The 19,916-nt window shown below is 42.1% G+C and overlaps 2 protein-coding genes across 3 annotated transcripts in view; one reads left to right on the top strand and one right to left on the bottom strand.

Annotated features, from left to right (window-relative positions):
• Positions 1-789: 789 nt before the first annotated feature.
• TDRD6 (tudor domain containing 6) lies at positions 790-13,291 on the top strand. The gene is made up of 4 exons (XM_028097480.1): positions 790-6,835; positions 8,446-8,570; positions 10,111-10,200; positions 13,268-13,291. The coding sequence occupies exons 1-4, from the start codon at positions 790-792 to the stop codon at positions 13,289-13,291; spliced, it is 6,285 nt and encodes a 2,094-aa protein (XP_027953281.1).
• A 2,935-nt stretch (positions 13,292-16,226) lies between these two features.
• PLA2G7 (phospholipase A2 group VII) overlaps positions 16,227-19,916 on the bottom strand; it is a 48,644-nt gene continuing 44,954 nt past the window's right edge. For both annotated transcript variants that reach the window (XM_028097696.2, XM_028097700.2), the window contains 2 exons: positions 17,623-17,771; positions 16,227-17,186 (listed from right to left, as the gene is read on the bottom strand). In XM_028097696.2, the coding sequence (XP_027953497.1) occupies positions 17,056-17,186; positions 17,623-17,771 (280 nt within the window). In that variant the 3' untranslated portion in view covers positions 16,227-17,055. The remainder of the gene's footprint in view (positions 17,187-17,622; positions 17,772-19,916) is intronic.

Here is a 19,916-nt window from a genome sequence, read left to right as displayed (position 1 = left end):
CTTTATTGTAACCCTCCCAACAACTCTTATCAATTCAAGTGACCGAATGGGTTCATGGAAGAGGGTAAGCAACTTGCTGGGGGTCACAACCCTTAAGGTGAACAAGCCACCCCCTGCACCGCGGGGCGCAAGGGCATTCGCGCTGCCTCAGCCTCAGCCCAGGAGCGCGGGGCCCTCTTGAGAGTTCAGGCCCTAACGCCCCGGGCACGTGCCTTTGGTGCCTCCAGGTCTCCTTCCCATTTCTCCGCAGCCTAGCACCGCGCCAGGCACAGGGGGCTCGCTCAGCACCACGCGGCCGGCCGAAAGGCAAGCAACTCAGGGATCTGTTCCCGGCGCCCCACCCTCTGCCAGGCCTTCCCTCCGCGTCCTCCACGGTGGAAGGCGCTCTGAGAGGCTGCCACCGCGTGGCCTGCGGAACGGCCCTCGAAGCCCCTTCCGCCCGGCCTTGCCTCCCCCCAACCCGGGGGTCCGGCTCCCCTGCGACGCGCCGGCCGGCCCAGCCCGCCTCCCGCGCCCGGAAGCCGGGCGCCGCGCGCTGCAAATGCCTGCGCGGCGCGACCGTGGGCGGTTGGTCTCGCCGCCGGTCTTACCAGTCGGCGCGAGTCCGGGGGGCGCGGCATCGGGCGGATCGCCAAGGGGACGCCTCGCCAGGCGTCTCTCCCGATCCCTCTGTGCCTTGAGCCTGGGTCTGCCAGGCTGTCCAGCCAGGGACGCGGGCGCGGGGGCGTGGGCGGGCCAGACACGCCGGCCTGACCGCTCCGGGGCCGACGGCAGCGCCGCGCCTCGGAGATGTGCTCCACTCCCGGGCTGCCCACGCCGGGGGCCTCGCTGGTCCTGCGGGTGTCGTTCGTGGACGTGCACCCTGAGGTGATCCCCGTGCAGCTCTGGGGGCTGGTGGGCCAGCGGCGGGAGGAGTACGTGCGGCTGAGCCGGGAGATTCAGGAAGCGGCGGCCACGCGCGGCCGGTGGGCGCTGGGTGGCGCCTCGGCCTCACCGGGCGAGCTGTGCCTGGTGCAGGTGGGGCTCATGTGGCACCGCTGCCGCGTAGTCAGCCAGCAGGCGCAGGAGAGCCGCGTCTTCCTGCTCGACGAGGGCCGCACCATCACGGCGGGCGCGGGCTCGCTGGCGCCAGGGCGCAGCGACTTCTTCCACCTGCCGTCCGAGGTGCTGGGCTGCGTGCTGGCCGGCCTCGTGCCGGCGGGCGGCGGCGGCGGCGAGCCCCAGCACTGGCCGTCCAGTGCCGTGGACTTCCTCAGCAGCCTGCAGGGCAAGCAGGTGCACGGGCGGGTGCTGGACGTGCTGCTGCTCCATCGCGTGGTCCTTCTGGACGTGCCCGGGCTGTTCCAGCAGATGCAGGAGCTCGGCCTGGCGCGGCAGGTGCCTGACAGCCTCTTCCGCTCGCTGCTCAAGCGCTACCTAACGGCGGCCACCGCTGGCATGGGCTCCGGGATCCCGGCCCTCCCGCGCATCCCTCCCAAGCAGGAGCAGCCTGGCCTGGATTACTTCTACCCGCAGCTGCAGCTGGGCGTGACGGAGCCCGTGGTGGTGACCCAGGTGTGCCACCCCCACCGCATTCACTGCCAGCTCCGGAGCCTCTCGCAGGAGATCCACCGCCTGTCCGAGAGCATGGCCCGGATCTACCGGGGTTCCCCGGGGACAGGGGATGAGAACTCTACCAGTGCCACCTGGGAGGAGAGGGAGGAGAGCCCAGACAAGCCTGGCTCTCCGTGTGCATCCTGTGGGTTGGACGGGCATTGGTACAGAGCGCTCTTGCTTGAGACTTTTCGGCCCCAGCGCTGTGCCCAAGTGCTCCACGTAGACTATGGAAGGAAGGAGTTAGTGAGTTGTAGTAGCCTCCGCTACTTGCTGCCTGAGTATTTCCGAATGCCCGTGGTGACCTACCCTTGTGCTTTGTATGGACTCTGGGACGGTGGGCGAGGCTGGTCTCGGTCACAGGTCGGTGACCTGAAGGCCCTGATACTGGGCCAGGCAGTGAATGCAAAGATTGAATTTTACTGTTCCTTTGAGCACGTTTATTACGTCACCCTGTACGGAGAAGATGGGATCAATCTGAATTGTGTCTTCGGAGTCCAGTCCTGTTGCTTGGCCGACCGGTTCCTTCAGAGCCAGGGAATGGAGGAGGAGGAGGAAGAACAAGAAACAGCTTTTCAGTCTCAGTCTCCTGCCGAAGAAGTGGATGAAGAGATTTCACTCCCGGCCTTAAGATCTATCAGGTTAAAGATAAACGCTTTCTATGATGCCCAGGTGGAGTTTGTGAAAAATCCTTCCGAGTTTTGGATTAGGCTGAGGAAACACAAAGGCACTTTCAGCAAGTTGATGAGAAGAATGTGCAGTTTCTATTCCTCAGCCAGTAAGCTGGATGGCATAGTTTTGAAACCCGAACCCGATGACCTTTGCTGTGTCAAATGGAAAGAAAACGGCTATTATCGGGCTGTGGTCACCAGATTAGATGACAAGAGTGTGGATGTGTTTCTAGTTGACCGTGGCAGTTTGGAAAATGTGGATTGGTATGACGTGAGGATGCTGCTTCCCCAGTTTAGGCGGCTACCCATATTGGCTCTCAGGTGCACACTAGCAGATATTTGGCCTTTGGGGAAAAGTTGGAGCCAGGAGGCAGTTTCCTTTTTTAAAAAGACTGTACTCCACAAAGAATTAGTTATCCATGTCCTTGATAAGCAGGATAATCAATATGTTATTGAGATTCTTGATGAGTCAAGATCAGGGGAAGAAAACATTAGTAAGGTAATTGCTCAAGCTGGGTATGCTAAGTATCAGGAATTTGAAACAAAGGAAAACATTCCCGGAAATGTCCACTCTCCAGGGCATGTTTCAAGCCATTTTACTGCTGAGCATGATAAAATATCTCCTGCCAAAAAGGTAGAAGTAGAACAGAAAGCCAAGAGCGACAATAAAACTACATCTGTTTCAGAAATTTTGACTGGTACAACAGTCATTACAGACATTCCAACTGGACTAGTTGTGCAGGAAAAAGAGAAAAGAGTGTCTGTTTATTCTTCTCTTATACAGAATTTCTTGGAAATTAAGCCAGGCTCTTGTAAAGGAGAGCTGAAAGTTGGAAGTACAGTAGAAGTCCAAGTGTCTTATGTTGAAAACCCTGGCTACTTCTGGTGTCAGCTGACCAGGAACATTCAAGGATTTAAAACTTTGATGTGTAATATCCAAGACTACTGCAAGAACACAGCTACTCCTTACCAGGGGACCACCCCCGCTTGTTTGGCAAAACGAACAGTAAATGGAAAATGGTCCAGGGCTGTGATTAGCAGGGCACAATCTGCAGAGCATGTCAAAGTAATGTTTGTAGATTATGGAGACAAAGAAATGGTATCTATGAAGAATATTTACTCAATTAGTGAAGAATTTCTCAAGGTTAAGGCTCAGGCTTTTCGGTGCAGTCTTTATAATTTAATTCAACCAACTGGTCAAAATCCTTTTGCTTGGGATGAAAAGGCAATACAGGCTTTTAGTGAGTTTGTTGACAATGCATGGGAAGAGAATCTCGAATTAAAATGCACAGTATTTGCTTTGGCTTCAGTACAAGATGAAGAACTGTTTAATGTTGTGGATTTGCTCACGCCCTTTCAGAGCGCATGCCATTTTTTGGTAGAAAAGAGACTCGCAAGACCAGTTAAACTTCAGAAGCCTCTGGAATCCTCTGTTCAGTTACATTCTTTCTACTATTCGACACATGATATGAAAATTGGAAGTGAAGAATCCGTGTATATAACACATGTTGATGACCCTTGGACATTTTATTGCCAACTGGGAAGAAATGCGAGTATTTTAGAACAGTTGTCCTATAATATTACACAATTAAGTAAAGTTTTGCTGAATTTAAAAACATCTCCCTTGATCCCTGGAAACTTGTGCCTTGCCAAGTATACTGATGGAAACTGGTATAGGGGGATAATAATAGAAAAAGAACCAAATAAAGTCTTTTTTGTGGATTTTGGAAATATTTGTGTGGTAACAAACGAGGATCTGCTTCCAATACCTAGTGATGCATATGATGTCTTACTTTTGCCCATGCAAGCTGTTAAATGTTCATTATCTGATATTCCTGACCATATACCAGAAGAAATTACAACGTGGTTTCAGGAGACTATTTTAGATAAGTCATTGAAGGCTTTGGTTGTAGCAAAAGATCCAGATGGAAGACTGATTATAGAACTATATGATGACAGTATTCAAATTAATGGTAATATTAATGAGAAGTTAGGGCTACTTGGCTACAAAGATGGGACAAGAAAAGAAGAAAGTGAAGCACTCCTCGCTGCAACTGAAACTCTTGAAATAAAGAAGCAAAATATGAAGTTGTCACCGACAGAGTACATAAGTAAATCAGTAGAGAGCAAATTATGTAGTATGGAGATCTTGGGAGAATCCTACAAATCTAAGGTCAGCTCAGCATGTAAGGAAACCAAGCTCTTACGAAGTTCAACAAACATAGTCACTCATTATCAGGACTCTGTGGGAAATCAAGGTAATCAAGTGTGTCCACTAACACCAGAAAAGAAAGAAGAAAGTTTTGCTGAACCACCTTTGAAAGCGACAAAACTAGAAGCTTCTCCTTCAGAGAGAAACATAGGAGATTTATATAACAAAGATTTGCCTTTAAAAATTTCTGACTTCCCTCAGAAGATTATAATGCCTGGCTTTAAAACAGCTGTGTATGTTTCTCATATAAATGACCTTTCAGACTTTTATGTTCAACTAACAGAAGATGAAGCTGAAATCACTCATCTTTCAGAGAGGTTAAATGATGCTAGAACGAAGCCAGAATATTATTCAGGTCCACCTTTGCAGAGAGGAGATGTAATATGTGCCATTTTTCCGGAAGACAATTTATGGTATCGTGCTGTGGTCAAGGAAAAACAACCCAATGACCTTCTTTCTGTACAATTTATAGATTATGGCAATGTTGCTATGGTTCATACTAACAAGGTAGGTAAGCTTGACCTTATGAATGCACTGTTACCAGGATTGTGCATTCACTGCTCCTTGAGGGGACTTTGGGTCCCTGAGATTTTAAAATGTAAGGAAATGATGCATTACTTTTCTCGAAGGACAGATGAGGTTCAAATAAGATGTGAATTTGTTAAATTTCAAGACAGATGGGAAGTTATTCTTGTGGATGAACATGGGATCATAGCAGAAGATATGATTAGCAGATATGCTTTCAGTGAAAAATCTCAAGTAGGACTTTCTAATCAAATAATTAAAAGTGCCTGCTCAAAGTCTGTCAACAAAACTGACATTGACACTTCACTGTTTCTTAACTGGTATAATCCAAAGATGAAGATGATAAGAGCTTATGCCACCGTGATAGATGGACCTGAGTATTTTTGGTGTCAGTTTGCCGATTCTGAGAAACTTCCGTATTTAGAAGTAGAAGTACAAACTGCTGGAGAACAGGTAATGGATAGGCGAAGTTGTGTCCCATGCCCTCATATTGGAGATCCTTGCATAGTGAGATATAGAGAAGATGGACATTATTATCGGGCACTTATCACCAGTATGTGTGATGATTATCTTGTATCTGTCAGACTTGTAGACTTTGGAAACATTGAAGACTGTGTGGACCCCAAAGCACTCTGGAACATTCCTTCTGAACTTTTGGTGGTCCCCATGCAAGCCTTTCCATGTTGCCTCTCAGGATTTAATATTTCAGAAGGTGTGTGCCCTCAAGAGGGAAATGACTACTTTTATGAAATAGTAACAGAAGATGTGTTGGAGATAACAATATTAGAAATCAAAAGGGATGTTTGTAATATCCCTTTAGCAGTTGTTGACTTGAAAAGCAAAGGCGAGAGTATTAATGAGAAAATGAAGAAATATTCTAAGATTGGTATTAGTAACAGTGATCTGCCCTATGAAAAGAAAGGCCCAGAGACAAAGGGAGGCCTTGGGTCCCTCAGTCCTGAGTTTGGACTTAAGAAACCAAATAGTAAAGCTGGACAAGAGAAAACACTGTATGTAGAGCCACAGACAGATGAGCTCTCCGAAAGAGTTGAAAAAGACTTCAACATTCTCGAAACCAAGCCAAGTAAATTCTATGCCCCTGACACTGATAACATTTTTAAAGCTTTCGAAAACCCATGCAAAGATAAAATTGGCCCCGAGGTCCTGGAAGGTAAAATAGAGTGCCATTTGTTTGACAAGGCCAAGTTTGATGATCAGTACCTCATGACAGGATTTAACGCATTACTACCACAGGCGAGCGAAACAAAGGAGATGCTAGAACTGAACTCCCTCGAGGTGCCCCTTTCCCCTGATGATGAATTCAAAGAGTTCCTGGAACTGGAATCCATTGAGTTACAGCATTCCCTCGTCGGGGATGAAGAGAAGGAAGAGCTAGGCCTGGTGCCTCCAATTGTGCCGCTACCCCAGGGCTGTGACCCAGAAGGCACCCTGCAGCCATTTACGGTGCAGCTTCCCCTCAGCTGTGATTTGGAGAAACAGCTGGAACTCGAATTACCCACAGCCCAGCTGTGTCTGGATGACAAAATAAACCCTACGTCGCTAAGAGCTGGTCAGAAGGCCCAAGAACCCACGTGTGCAGAAGACACAAGAGAGTCAAGTTGTGTGGAATGTTTCGAGGACCAGCATGGGTCACCACTGCACCTACATGGAAAGAATCGTGATACCAACAAGCAGACTGAAACGAATATATATAAAGAAGAATTTACAGAGTATAACAACAGAGATGCCATTTCATCATTGACTTTGTTCTCTGAAGAAGAATCCAGAGCCGGAAGGAAGCACCATAATAATGCTTTACAAGATCATGTCTCAGGTAAGTGATTTCTCTGACTTTATTTAACTCCGTGTCTTTCAAAAGTACTTATTTGTCTCAAAGATAATGCTTATTTATTTATTTTTGTCTTGGTTGGTTTTTTAAATGAATTTTGGGGGAAAAAGTTTAGAACCCGAAAAGAGAATCAGATTTGGATTTCATGAAAGGCATCTTAAATGTGGGGAGATTAAGTTGTGAAATCAATGTGGAATCATGCTGTATGAAATGCTGAATTGTTAATATTGTGTTTAAAAGTAGAATGCTTTAAATCAGTTGTTTCCAAAAAGAAATTATGTTTAAAATGTTAACAAATAGGCTTTAAAAGCAAGGGGTTATTTTTCTGCTAAGTCTTAAAAAAACAGCGTTCCTTTGCTAGGCATTTCTATAGGCATGAATTGATGATAGGGATCACTTTGGCAGTTTTCAAATTTAACTATTTTGTTTTATGCAGATACCTTGCCATTGATTTAGAAACCCCTAAACAAACACTAGATTTAGGGAGCTTATATTAACCATACAAGAGAACAGCCATGAGTAAATATTGGAGAATATTTATTGTCATTAACTTTTTTACAAATTACATTTACTGATATTTTCTTGGCTACTTAGTAAGATTTAAAAGTTACATGAAATGGCTAACTTTCTAACTTTTAGGATTTTTAAAATAATCAATGTTAGACTTTTTATAAGTCAGTTTTTATATTGTTAAATTTGAGCCGTTCTACAAAAGAGAGAAAACAGCGGTCTAGGGAGAACGAAAATTACCATAATCGCACCATTGGTAAGCTGCAATGCACTTGCTTGCTGTTGTGTCTTTCACCTTGTGTGTGTGTGTCTATTTACGTACAGTTCTAAAAACTAAACAGAAATCACAATCGTAGTGTTGAATCCTGCATTTTAATCCCTTAAATATGCTTTCAAAATATTTTAATTCTATGGTATGCCACTCTGGATATACTGTGATTTAAGTATTACCCTAGATTTTTAGTCCTCATTGCCACATTTTAATAAGTAATAGCTTTATGATAAGAATGTCTGCTAACTTGTAATATGCTGCTTCGCTAAAGAAAATGGCTTTTGTAGGGGTGTTAAGTGTCTGCCTTCGGCTCAGGTCATGGTGCCAGGGTCCTGGGATCGAGCCCCACGTCGAGCCCCACGTCGGGCTCCCTGCTTGGCGGGAAGCCTGCTTCTCCCTCTCCCACTCCCCCTGCTTGTGTTCCCTCTCTCACTGTGTCTCTGTCTGTCAAATAAATAAATAAAATCTTAAAAAAAGAAAAAAAAAAGAAATGGCTCTTGTAACCACTGACCACATCACATGTGGCAATAGTAACCAGCTTTTAAGAGTAAGTTTCAAAGTCAGGAATCCAGTTCATATCCTAGAAAAGACATATCACATCATAGTGGTATTTTTTGAAGAAAGCGGTAAGGAATTATATTGGGAAGGGGCACCGGGAGAATTTAAAATAAAATTCAGGAAAAGAGACAGACTCACACCATACATGATGCTGATTATATAGGAATAGTGAGTGCAGATTAAGAAAATGCTTTGCTTGTGTATCTAACATCAAAGGATTAAGAGGTATGCATTGAGGCTTTATTCAATTTGGCAGCTCAACCGGAGAAAACCTACACTCTGAAAGGATTTACTGTTGGATCCAAATGTGTTGTGTGGTCAAATCTAAGAAACACATGGTCTGAATGTGAGATTCTGGAAATCGCTGAAGAAGGCACAAGGGTAAGTGAAGTGGGAGTATTTCATCTCCAAATGTACTTGGCGACTGTTAAGGAAGTTTTACTGAAAGTTACCAGATTAGAAAATGCAACTGAGCAGACATTTTCTGGATCATTCCCCCTGATAATTTGGTGCAGTGCAAAAGTCATTTCAAAGTTCATATATAAGCATCCTAGCATGAAACCTTCTTAGGCTCTTTCATCTCCCTTGCCTCTGAAATCCCATCCGTCACCAAATTTTACACTTTCCACTTCCTACCATGTAGTTAAAACTTTTTATGCCTAATGCCACTGCCTTGGTTTTAAGTCCCATATTTTACAATTAGATTACTCTATTTACCCTTTTATTTGGTTTACTTCCAGTCTTCCTTCAGTTGATTCTCTACACTGCCAGTGTGAAGTTTGTCAAACGCAAATCTGAGTAGGGCATTCCTGCGTGTAAAATTTGCTGGGGCTTTCTAGTTGATGGTGCTTCTCCTGCGATCTGAAAATCACCCGTAGCAGAATCATCTGCTGTGTTTCTTAGATTGTGGATGCCTAGACCTTGCCCTGGCTGGCTGATTCAGAATTTCTGGGGGGAGGCCAAGGAATGTGCATTCTTATGCCATTAAAATTTGAGAACCAGCAGTCTAGGATAGAAAAGTCAAGCTCATTAACATGGCATGGTCCTCTAGAGGCCCTGGAAGTACTCTAGGTTTGAGTGTCCATATTATTCTCCAGTCTTATGTTTATGTTTTGTACCTTATGTTAGATGGACATCAAACTGCTTGATTTCTCTTATGTATACCATTCTACCTGGCTTCTCTGATATATTTAATAATGCAGTTCTATTCACTTGTATTCTATCTCCCTCCCAGACTGGGTAATTTCCACTTATTTTTGAAAGATTTTCATTTCAACTTCATTTTCATTTTGCACTGCCTTTTCCAGGAAACATTCACTAGCATTATTTTCTAAATCTCTACATCTTTTCACCCTCCCCCTCCTACCAAAAAACCTTGGCTTGATACCTATATTATTCCTATTATCCCTGCTAGAGAAAAGTCTGTACTTTCTACCTTGTATTGTAATGTTCTGCTTATAGGTCTGTTTCTCCACAAAATTTTGAACTTCTTAGATCTCGTTGTTAACCATCTTTGATCTCTAGGCATGGATACACAATATGTTAATTGAATGGAAGTTTTGTTGAGTTGAAATGTAAAATTGAAGTTTAGTAAAATTACTTTCATTGCCTTTTGAGGTATTCCATTTGAAGAAGGATTGCTGTGGTCCATAAATCACTTACAGTTTTGGGGGCGCCTGGGTGGCTCAGTTGGTTAGGCGACTGCCTTCGGCTCAGGTCATGATCCTGGAGTCCCGGGATCGAGTCCCACATCGGGCTCCCTGCTCAGCAGGAAGTCTGCTTCTCCCTCTGACCCTCTTCCCTCTTGTGCTCTCTGACTCTCATTCTTTCCCTCTCAAATAAATAAATAAAATCTTTAAAAAAAAATCACTTACAGTTTTTGGAAACTACCAGTTTTTATTAATTTTTTTTTCTCTTGCAGGTTTTGAACCTTTCAAATGGTATGGAGGAGATAGTGAACCCTGAGAATGTTTGGAATGGCATACCCAAATTGGATAAGAGTCCATTTGAGGTATGGAATTATATAAACACTAACTGACGAGAGCATTGTCTTTCATTTTGAAAGATGACTTAAGCTATTCCCAAAGCCCTTGTGTTGGGAATAATGGAGAAAGAAAAATACTAATACTGGGATAACAACAATGAAAAACAACAGTCACAAAATCAGTGATTCTGGATTTTATGTTAGGTATCCCTTTGGGCAAACCAGTTATTAATGTTTTACTCTTTGATTTTTTGGAGGGATTTTAAACATGAAAATTGTTTGATGTCTGAGACCTTTATAAAATATGTTTGATGTAGAAAATCTGGAAAAATGGCAGAGTTAAAAAGGAAAAAGTATCTGTCACCTGTAATATATCCATCCAAGACAGAGATTGATCAGTTTTGTTTTCTTTCATAATTTTTTATTTATATGGAATGTAAGTATATCATCTGCATATTTTGAGCATAATTCATTCTGCATAGTTTTATATGCTGTGTTCTTCATTTAAAATTATATGGTGGGCAATTCCCATGCCACTATAATGTCTGGGCATTTGAGTTTATTCTGTCTGGAGTTTTTGAACTTCTTGCTTTAAAATCTGTGTCGGATAGTTCCAGTACCTGGTCATCTCAGGGCTTGACATTTAATGATTGCCTTGAAAAATGATTACCTTTTCCTGATTCTTTGTATGTTGAATAATTTTGGATTATGTCCTGAATGTCTTGAATATTGTGTTGTAAAACTTTGGATCCTGTTAAAATCTTCTAGAAAATATTGAAATTTTTGTTTTAGCAGGTGATCAACTGTTAGGTTCATACCACAAGTTCTGTCTCTCCTGAGTTTGTTGGTTCCATTGTCAGTTTATTTTTTTTTTACCTTTCTTTTAAAGAAGATTTTATTTATTCATTTGTCAGAGAGAGAGAGAGAGAGAGAGCACAAGCAGGGCGAGAAGCAGGCAGAGGGAGAAGCAGACTCTCCGCTGAGCAGGGAGCCCGATGCGGGACTCCGTCCCGGGACCCTGGGATCATGACCTGAGCTGAAGGCAGACGTTTAACTGACTGAGCCACCCAGGCGCCCCTCTTTCCAGAATTTTTAGTTGTAATCAGTGTGAGAGAGAGGCGGTAGTTGGCTCATTCTGCCTTGGCTGCAACCAGAAGACCATAGTTGCATAATATTATATGACATGAATGGTCAGTCACTTGTTAAACCATTTCTCCCAGTGGTGCACATTGAGGTCATTTAAAATGTTCTGCTATGAAAAATCACTGAACATCTCTCTCTACTGCTTTATATTAATTCCATGCTTTTGTTTACTTGTCAAAAACAAGAACTTGCTTCATTTATATTGCATCAGTATTTACTAAAAAAATGTTCTTTTACATTCTGATCTTTTCCATTCTTTAATTTTTAAGACTTCACAGCCAAATGCATAGATAGATACATACAGGATTCTGTTTGGATAAACTACCCTATACCTGCCAAATGGAAGGTAACAATTTAAGACAAAGTGTTCATAAAATAGTATAGTTATACCTTTGACCTTACATCGATTAGCAAATATAGAGACTACTTATGAGTAAGGCTTTTCTTTTTAAAATTTGGTTAGTAATGAGGTTGAAATGATCCTTTCCTCAAATTTGAAGAAACTCTTGCATATGTGTCTACAAATGAACTGGTTTTCCTTAAAAAGTGGATACTGTGAGGTATTAAATTATGCATGACTTTTCTGGTGATCTGTCAAGGCACTGTGATCTGGGAGTCTTTCTGATTACATATTTTTTAGAATTTTTTTTCATCTGAGTGATTTCATTTCACTGTAAGAATATGTCTCATGAATTAATTTCTGTATAGGCCTCATGTACACACACAGTGCTATTATTTGTTGAAAGGAATATAGCAGAAATATCCCTCTTCAGCAAGTCTTTAATAAGGGATCTGTGGCTCACCGTGGATAATGTGTTTGAAGAGTAGCCCTTTGAAAAATGTACCACACACCAGAGTTGTTGGTTTGGGAGCTAAAAATTGGAAAAGGTACTTTATTCCCTGTGTGGGATGCTCCAGTAGACATGTCCCAGAGAAATGAGTATTGGAAAGATAGAAAATGTACTCAGATGATTCTTTACTATAAAATCAGATTGTCACACTTTTAAAAGGATAAGTTTTTCATTGTTTACCATTTTTCTGGTTTATCTGTGGTCCCCTTTCTGATTTTAATCATTTTGTGTTTGTAACAAAAAATTGGTAGTTAATCCAAAGGTTCCTTCTGAAAATAAAATAACTTTTATCACCAGTTTGCTAAGTCTTAAAGATACCATTATCATGAATCCTCAAATAAAAATGGTTTACCAATTTCCTTGGATGTCAGTAGTAGGAAAAAAAACACAAAACTCTTTAGATAGAAATATTAAATGTGCTTCTGGGGATAAATAACCAAGAAGAGGATTTCTTGAAATATTATAAGAAAACTTATTTGTTGATTGAACTAACCTTGAAAATTACATTGTGAATTTGATAAATTTATATTTCAAAGTACTTTAGAGAGTTTTCTCAGTGTTGATTAGCTCATACATTCAAATGATCTTTGTATGTGAAATGATTTCTTGGAATTTCTTTCCGGGTTTTCAGTTTAGCTAATAAGATTCAATTTGTTGAAAGTTACTGGCTATTGCATGATCTTGTTCATAAGTAGCACACTGGTTCTTAGAATTGAGGTGCACTGAGAATGAAGTCAGCTCTGGGGGGCTATGGTATTATTCGAAAAATACGTACTAATGAAAGAGAACAAAGGACTTACTTGGTTATCAGCTTGGTTAACATCATTCTAGCAAAGTACAAAATATGCCAATTTTATAATATTTTAGAGAAATTTTGTTTGATAATAGGTAGAGTGTAGAACAAAATTACTAAAAGAAAAAAAAAACAACAACAACAGCAATCTCTGCGGGAATATTTCTCCACAGAATAATTCTCACCATTTTGAGAGGACATTAAATTTGTTATGATAGCACCATGTAAATAATTTTGTTTCTTTCTTTTTCAACTTGAAGGGTTTTTTTTCCTCTCTCTCTCTCTCTCTTTTTTTTTTTTTTTCCAGAAAAGGGGTCTGGAGGTGATATAGATTTAACAGTGGATCCATAGATGTGCCAGTCACTCAGAAACTGCTCTTAAACAAGTGGCATCTCACCCAGACCGACAGAGCATTCGAGCCTATCGAGAGCATGTAATCACAAGAAGCTGTCATTTTTGAAAACTTTGATATGCACTGAAAACAAAATAGATCTCAGGGTGATTATGCAATGGATTTATAGTGGTGTTGCTGTGTATATGGATCTGGGATCTTTCGTCTCCCTTTAAATGTGTTATGTTCCTAATCAGTTAGGATTTATTTTGCTAAACAGTTTGCTAACATATTACTCAAATTTCAAAAAAAAACCCTATTTTTGTTTCTTTTGAATATAGTGTTTAAATTAAAATAGAAAATTATAGGTTTATGACAAGTATATCATATGATGCTACTTTGGGGGATGGCTTTGTTTGCAGTAACTCCTCCAGATTTTTGGTTTTGTTTCTGAAGCTTTGCCTTGTCTATGTAGTTAAATATTTGACTAATACTCCATTTGATTTTGGAAGTATTCTAATACGACCCCAGATCTGAATAAAGTTTCTCCTGAAAGTTGTGGTGGTTTCATTTTATTAAAAAGGAAGTACGATTCTGGAACATCTGTGGTTCTGGATTATCTGTAGTAATGGGGGAAACAGCAGTCATCAATATTAGCTCTTATAGGTCAGTCCCTCAACTGGTGCTTTAAGTGCATTTCTCAAATTCTCAACCACAAGGGGCAATATTATCCATATTTTATAGGTGAGAAAATTGACGCTTTTTAGAGAAGTTACATAACTTCTCTATAGGTCAAAGAGCTGGAGAGTCTCAGAAACCTGATCAGACGCAGACCCATCTAACTTCCAAGCCCATGCTGTTAAAACAGGATTTTGTATAGGTGGTGGTACAGATCCTTGCTGTGGGACACCTCTTAGCCGAATGCGGCTAATGAGAGATGTGACCTGGACAGGTTATACATGACCTCTGAGACTTGATCTTCCTCATCTGTCAAGCGGGGTAATAAAACCTTTCTCAAAGTGCTTTTAAGACTGGAACCTAGTATTCTTTTCCCTGAAAGATACTCAATGTGCGCATTGGGTAATTATTATATTTTTAAGTTTTAACTCATTAGGTCTTTTTTTTGTGGTTATATTTTCCTTTAGCATCTGCATATACCACCGACAAAGGATTTTAAAAAGATATTACTGAATGAGACATCAGGACAATTGGAAGTGTTATCCATTTCTAAAATGAATAAGGAGGTTTGCTACGTGAAGGTGGGGGAAAGATGTATGTCTGTGAAACATTGTCAGACCCTGAAGCCTGATGAGGGAACAGTGAGAACTAAGGACCTTGAAAGTTGGGTATAACTTCAATAAGTAGAAAGGAGAGGGTTTTGCAGTAAACATAGTTGAGGTAGAAAGCATATTGCTTGTTCCTGGGTTAAGAATAGACAAGTTTGGTTCCTTCCTGCAAGTGATATGGCTGTGGATTAGTGGCAGAAAAGGTCAGAGAAGATACATTAGGGCCAGGTTATAGAAAGCCTTCAGTTTCATGCTAAGGAGTTTAACTCTTCAAAAATTTTTAAAATCAGAATGGCTATAGGACAGGAGAAGTCAAATTTCTCAAAATGAGTGTTTTTGCACCCTGAAATATTGACAGCCTGAAGTGTCAAATCAAAATACACAGTTACTTATTAACTGAGCACAAGGTGTAGGGATGGAATAAAGTTAACCAGGCTTGCTTACGAAGTCCTGATTATCCCTGTTCACAAGGCTTAAACAATTATGAAGAATTCATAGGAACCAGACCATAATTAAGCCAAAATATACTTAACTTATGAGTGGCACACATTTTTATATTCCTCAGGAAACAAAAACCATTTCTCATGACTCCCAGGTGTATAAGCATAAAGTTTTTTGCTTTTTACCTCCATATATAGACCTACCTCGGAGATACATGCGTTCAGTTCCAAACCACTATGGATAACCACAATGAAGTGAGTCAAATGACTTTTTTGGTTTCCCAGTGCATATAAAAGTTATGTTTACACTACAGTGTAGTCTATTAAATGTGCAATAGCATTATCTAAACAAAGCAATGTACATACCTTAATTAAAAACTATTGCTAGAAAAATAACCTAACCATCAGCTGAGCTTTCAGTGAGTTGTGATCTTTTTGCCAGTGGAGGGTCCTGCTTGCATGTTGGTGGCTGCTGACTGATGGGGGGGGGGGTGGGGTAGGGTGGTTGCTGAAGGCTGGGCTGGCTGTGGCAGTTTTAAAAAATAAGACAACAATGAAGTTCACCACATCGATGAACTCTTCCTTCCATGAACGATTTCTCGTGCATGCTGTTTGACAGCATTTTACTCAGAAACTTCTTTCCAAGTTGGAGTGGGTCCTCTCACGCCCTGCTGCTGCTTTCTCAACTAAGCATAACTCCTATTCTAAATCCTCTGTGATCATTTCCACCATCTGCACAGCATCTCCACCAGGGGTAGATTCCATCTCAAGAAACCACTTTCTTTGTTCACCCATAAGAAGCCACTCCTCAGCCATTCACGTTTTATCATGAGATGATAAAGCAAGTCAGTTCCATCTTCAGGCCCCACTTTGAATCCAAGTTCTCTTGCAACTTCCACCCCACCTGCTGTTACTTCCTCCACTCAAGTCTTGAACCTTCAATTTGTAAGAAATGCAATAAACTGCAATGCCCACTAAAGCAACATATGCCTGTATTGTGCTATTCTGCTTCCACTTCATACAGAATTAAAGAACATAAGTAAAACTAATTGGAAAAATCAACCAGTTAAAAGTAATTCTGAATGTTTCCTTTGTTATCCTTCACAGCCTTTGGGTGAATAATGTATTATAACTGGAATCCCTGGCCTGTCTTACACACCTTTCTTGAGTAGGTAGAGTCCACCAAAGATAATCAAGTAAAGGCAAACAAATTATCAACTCTCTTTAATCCATTTTAATCGGCTGCATTTGCCTTGTCTCCAATATTCTTACCCTTGGCCACTCCCCATTTAGTTACCATGTTGAAATTGTTTAGTATCCTTAATCCTGTGGTAAAACAATGCTTTTATCATTTGCTTGATCTAATTTTTCTTCCCATGACCAAAAGTCAAAGGGAAGTGCTTCCAAATTCTACCTAGAATACCATGTTGCTAAAACTCAATTCTACTTGGGGCGCCTGCGTGGCTTGGTTAAGCATCTGCCTTCGGCTCAGGTCATGATCCCAGGGTCCTGGGATCGAGCCCCACGTCAGGCTCCCTGCTCCGCAGAGAGCCTGCTTCTCCCTCTTCCACTCCCCCTGCTTGTGTTCCCTCTCTCGCTGTGTCTCTCTCTGTCAAGTAAATAAATAAAATCTTAAAAAAAAAAAACCTCAATTCTACTCACAATAAAAAAGAAAAGGGGGGGCATGAAAACCTGTATTGTATTTTTAAGGAGGATTATGTCATTGCAACGTTTTCATTAGCATTGTGCTCGTTTTGATACACTTGTCCACTAAAGTAATGTAAAAGTCGTTATTTTGACACTAAAAAAGCATCATTTTACTAAAATTAAAATTTAGGCTGGCATGGTTTTGATATACATCTGTCTTTCTCACATTTAAAGAAAAAAATCCTAGTCCAAGCTTCAATCACTTTTATGGTATAGTCTACATTTTACAATATGATTTATTTGAGAAAATACATTAAAATCATACACACACACACATACTTTCAGACCATTTTTAAACAAGACTTTTAAAAAAGTGCTTTTAATCTAAATTCTATTGCTCTGTTCCTATAGAGTTCTGTAGAGTGACATGTTGGCTGGTTGTGTTAATGTTAGTCCCTGGAATAAGATTATCATCTTCTCCTTCAATCAAAGAATCCCACTGATCAAAATCTTTCTGCAGTCCTGTAAAATAGAAATGGTAATGAGCATAGTAAACTTTTTGAGAGCATGAAAGAGCTTCAGTGCCTCTAGGTGGCAGCACAGCCTCGCTAGTGACAGATGATCATGGAGGCCAGGTCCCCTCCCTGGGAGCTGCCCACGGCTGCGGCTTCTGAGTAAGAGATGGGACTAGACACCGAGCTGCCAGGCGCCCTCAGCATGGGAGTCCGCCAAGTCTGCACAGAAAAACTATTCCCTTTAACAGGCAGACTCGCTGTCTGGGATACAAAGCATGCAAAGCACCAGAATTAAATTTCTCATGCTTTTGTTTTCAAACTGATTTACTGCTGTTACCTTGTAAACCAACTGGAGACAGTTAAAACAGGACTAATGCTGGATTAGGACAGTTTTGTCCTAAGAATCACCTGGTTTATGTCATGAAATACTCTTAGTTTCTTACCTAAATGCTTTTGTAAAAATGCTAATGAAGCTCTGTTGCTAAGATCAAGTGCTACATTTGAATCTATATCTCCTTTTAAGGTGAATATGTATCCAACTATTTTGCCAGTTGCAAAAGTGAAATCAGCAAAATTCTGATGGACTGAACCCCTGAAAGAGAAATGAGACAATCACATAGTTTGGCAAAATTATTTTTATAGTTAGGGTGCAGGAAGTATCCTAGCTGGCTATTTACTGAAAACTAAGGGAATAAAACTTGTAGATTCGATCTCTTTAGATATATTTGCGGGTCACAGGCTGTGTGCATAGGGATCTTAGAGTATATATTCATCTTCCCTTCTAGATAAAGATTCCAGTCTTTCTTGGCATCTTGCCTTTAGAAGAAATGATTTCAGCTCTTTTTTTTTTTTTTTTTGAGCCAATACAATGTATTACATGTTGCAGGGACTGTGTACTCAGAGCCAGAAGCCTAGTATATTTGTTTACCAACACCACCTAACTTCTTTTCTATTGGATGCCAATCAAAACACACTGCACATAAGCCTGGGATTAAGTAGATTTAAGGAAAAAAAACCGTTTTCCTTGTATTATTTAAGCTTATAGCTTATAGGTATTATTTATGAGTCTCTTTAAACCCACCGATAGCCTAACATCAAGTACAATGGCCTTTTTTTAGGGCTCATTTTCTACTGCCTCTGAGACATTTGACACTTTCTTGTAGGTTTTCTGCCCCCCTTTGTTTCCTTGACCTTCTCTTCCCTTGTTTGTACCTTCCCTTCTTCCCCTAACCACTCTGTTCTCCACTGGCTCTTCACATACATATAGACATTCCTCAAGATTCTGTTCTCAGACCAATTTTTACCCACTGGGTGGTCTTATCTACTCCAAAGATTTCATGTATAATACACAAATTCTCTACTTTCCCAGTGTGTGGACAGACATCTCTACCCAGATTTCCCTGGCTCAAGCTAAGAGATTCCAAGGTTAGAACACATCTTTCCAGTCCCACCTGGTACACCTCTTCCTCTTCATTTTGCTGCTGCTTATAAGCTGACCACCACCCTCTGTTATCTATACCCGAACCAGAGCCACCTGCCTCCCGTTCCTCCTTCCCTGCTTCCGATCACAACCTGCGTGTCAGAAGCACAAAGCAGGGAGAAACAGGGTCAGGAGCAGAAGCCCGGATGCTACCGACAGGGGAGGAATGGCCTCAGGAGGAGATGGTGGGGGAGAAAGGGAGGGAGCAGTCTAAAGGATGAGAGGAGCAGCAAACAGGGTTGTAGTATCCCGGGAAGGAGAAATAAGGAAGTCTACAAGGTCAAGGTCAAATGGATGCAGAGAGCAAGGTCCAGGTGCAATAGGCTGCTGGGCTTTTTATGTCCTCAGTAGGGCCAGTTTCAGTACACTGGTGGGGGTTTTGGAAGCTAGCCCACAAGAATCAAAGTGTAAATGGACACAAAATCTAATGATGTATTGTATGGTGACTAACTTAACATAATAAAATTAAATTAAAAATAAATTAATTAAAAAAAAAGTGTAAATGGAAGTAAGGATGGACTATTCTTTCCAGGTTCCTAGCAGTGAAAAGAAGGAAAAGATGTAGAGTAAGAGCCTAGTAAGGAAGTGGGATTGAGGCAGGCTAGGCATTCTGCATTATTTCTATTTTAAAATTAAATAGATGAGGGGGGTGTGGCAAGATGGCGGAGGAGTAGGAGACCTGGATTTTGTCTGGTCTCAGGAATTCAGCTGAATAGGGATCAAACCATTCTGAACACCTACAAACTCAACAGGAGATCGAAGAGGAGAGTAGCAACAACTCTCTGAACAGAGAAGCGACCACTTTCGGGAAGGTAGGACGTGCGGAGAAGTGAATCCGAGGCGATATTCGGGAGGATAGACGGCAGGGGAGGGGGCCTCCGTGGCCACTTCTGGCAAGTGCTAGAGCCGCGGAGCACAAAATCGGACCTTTTAGAAGTCGGCTCCGCTGAGGGACGTCGTTCCAGTGGCTAAGCGGGGGGGTGGAGCCCCCACGGGACAGTGTGGTCTCAGGACCCTCGGGGTCACAGAGAGACTGGGGGTTCCTGAGTGCGCCAGAGCTCCCAGGTATCAGAGCGGGGAAGCCAGCTGCAGAGACGGAGCCAAGGCGCGGGCTCTCAGCTCGGGGTGGCCATAAACTGTGATCCGCGGCCCAGTCGGGCCACTGCGCCTCCAGCAGGGACCCAGCGGCAGAGCCAGGGAGACTCCCCTTCCTCCCCTGGGAGGAGCGGCGTGGGAGCGCACCGCAGGGATCTACTG

The sequence above is a fragment of the Eumetopias jubatus genome, unplaced genomic scaffold, assembly GCF_037043125.1.
Source record: "Eumetopias jubatus isolate StellerSeaLion01/CBP00866 unplaced genomic scaffold, mEumJub1_p1.0 scaffold_6, whole genome shotgun sequence".
Lineage (NCBI taxonomy): Eukaryota > Metazoa > Chordata > Mammalia > Carnivora > Otariidae > Eumetopias > Eumetopias jubatus.
Note: the sequence above shows the minus strand (reverse complement) of the source record. Positions and strands in the feature narration are given on the sequence as shown.

Excerpts from the sequence above, each read along its gene's own strand:
- TDRD6 (XM_028097480.1), top strand. The coding sequence starts at position 790 with ATGTGCTCCACTCCCGGGCTGCCCACGCCGGGGGCCTCGCTGGTCCTG. Across the intron at positions 6,836-8,445 it reads TTTACAAGATCATGTCTCAG|CTCAACCGGAGAAAACCTAC; the intron begins GTAAGTGATTTC and ends TCAATTTGGCAG. Across the intron at positions 10,201-13,267 it reads TGGATAAGAGTCCATTTGAG|AAAAGGGGTCTGGAGGTGAT; the intron begins GTATGGAATTAT and ends TTTTTTTTCCAG.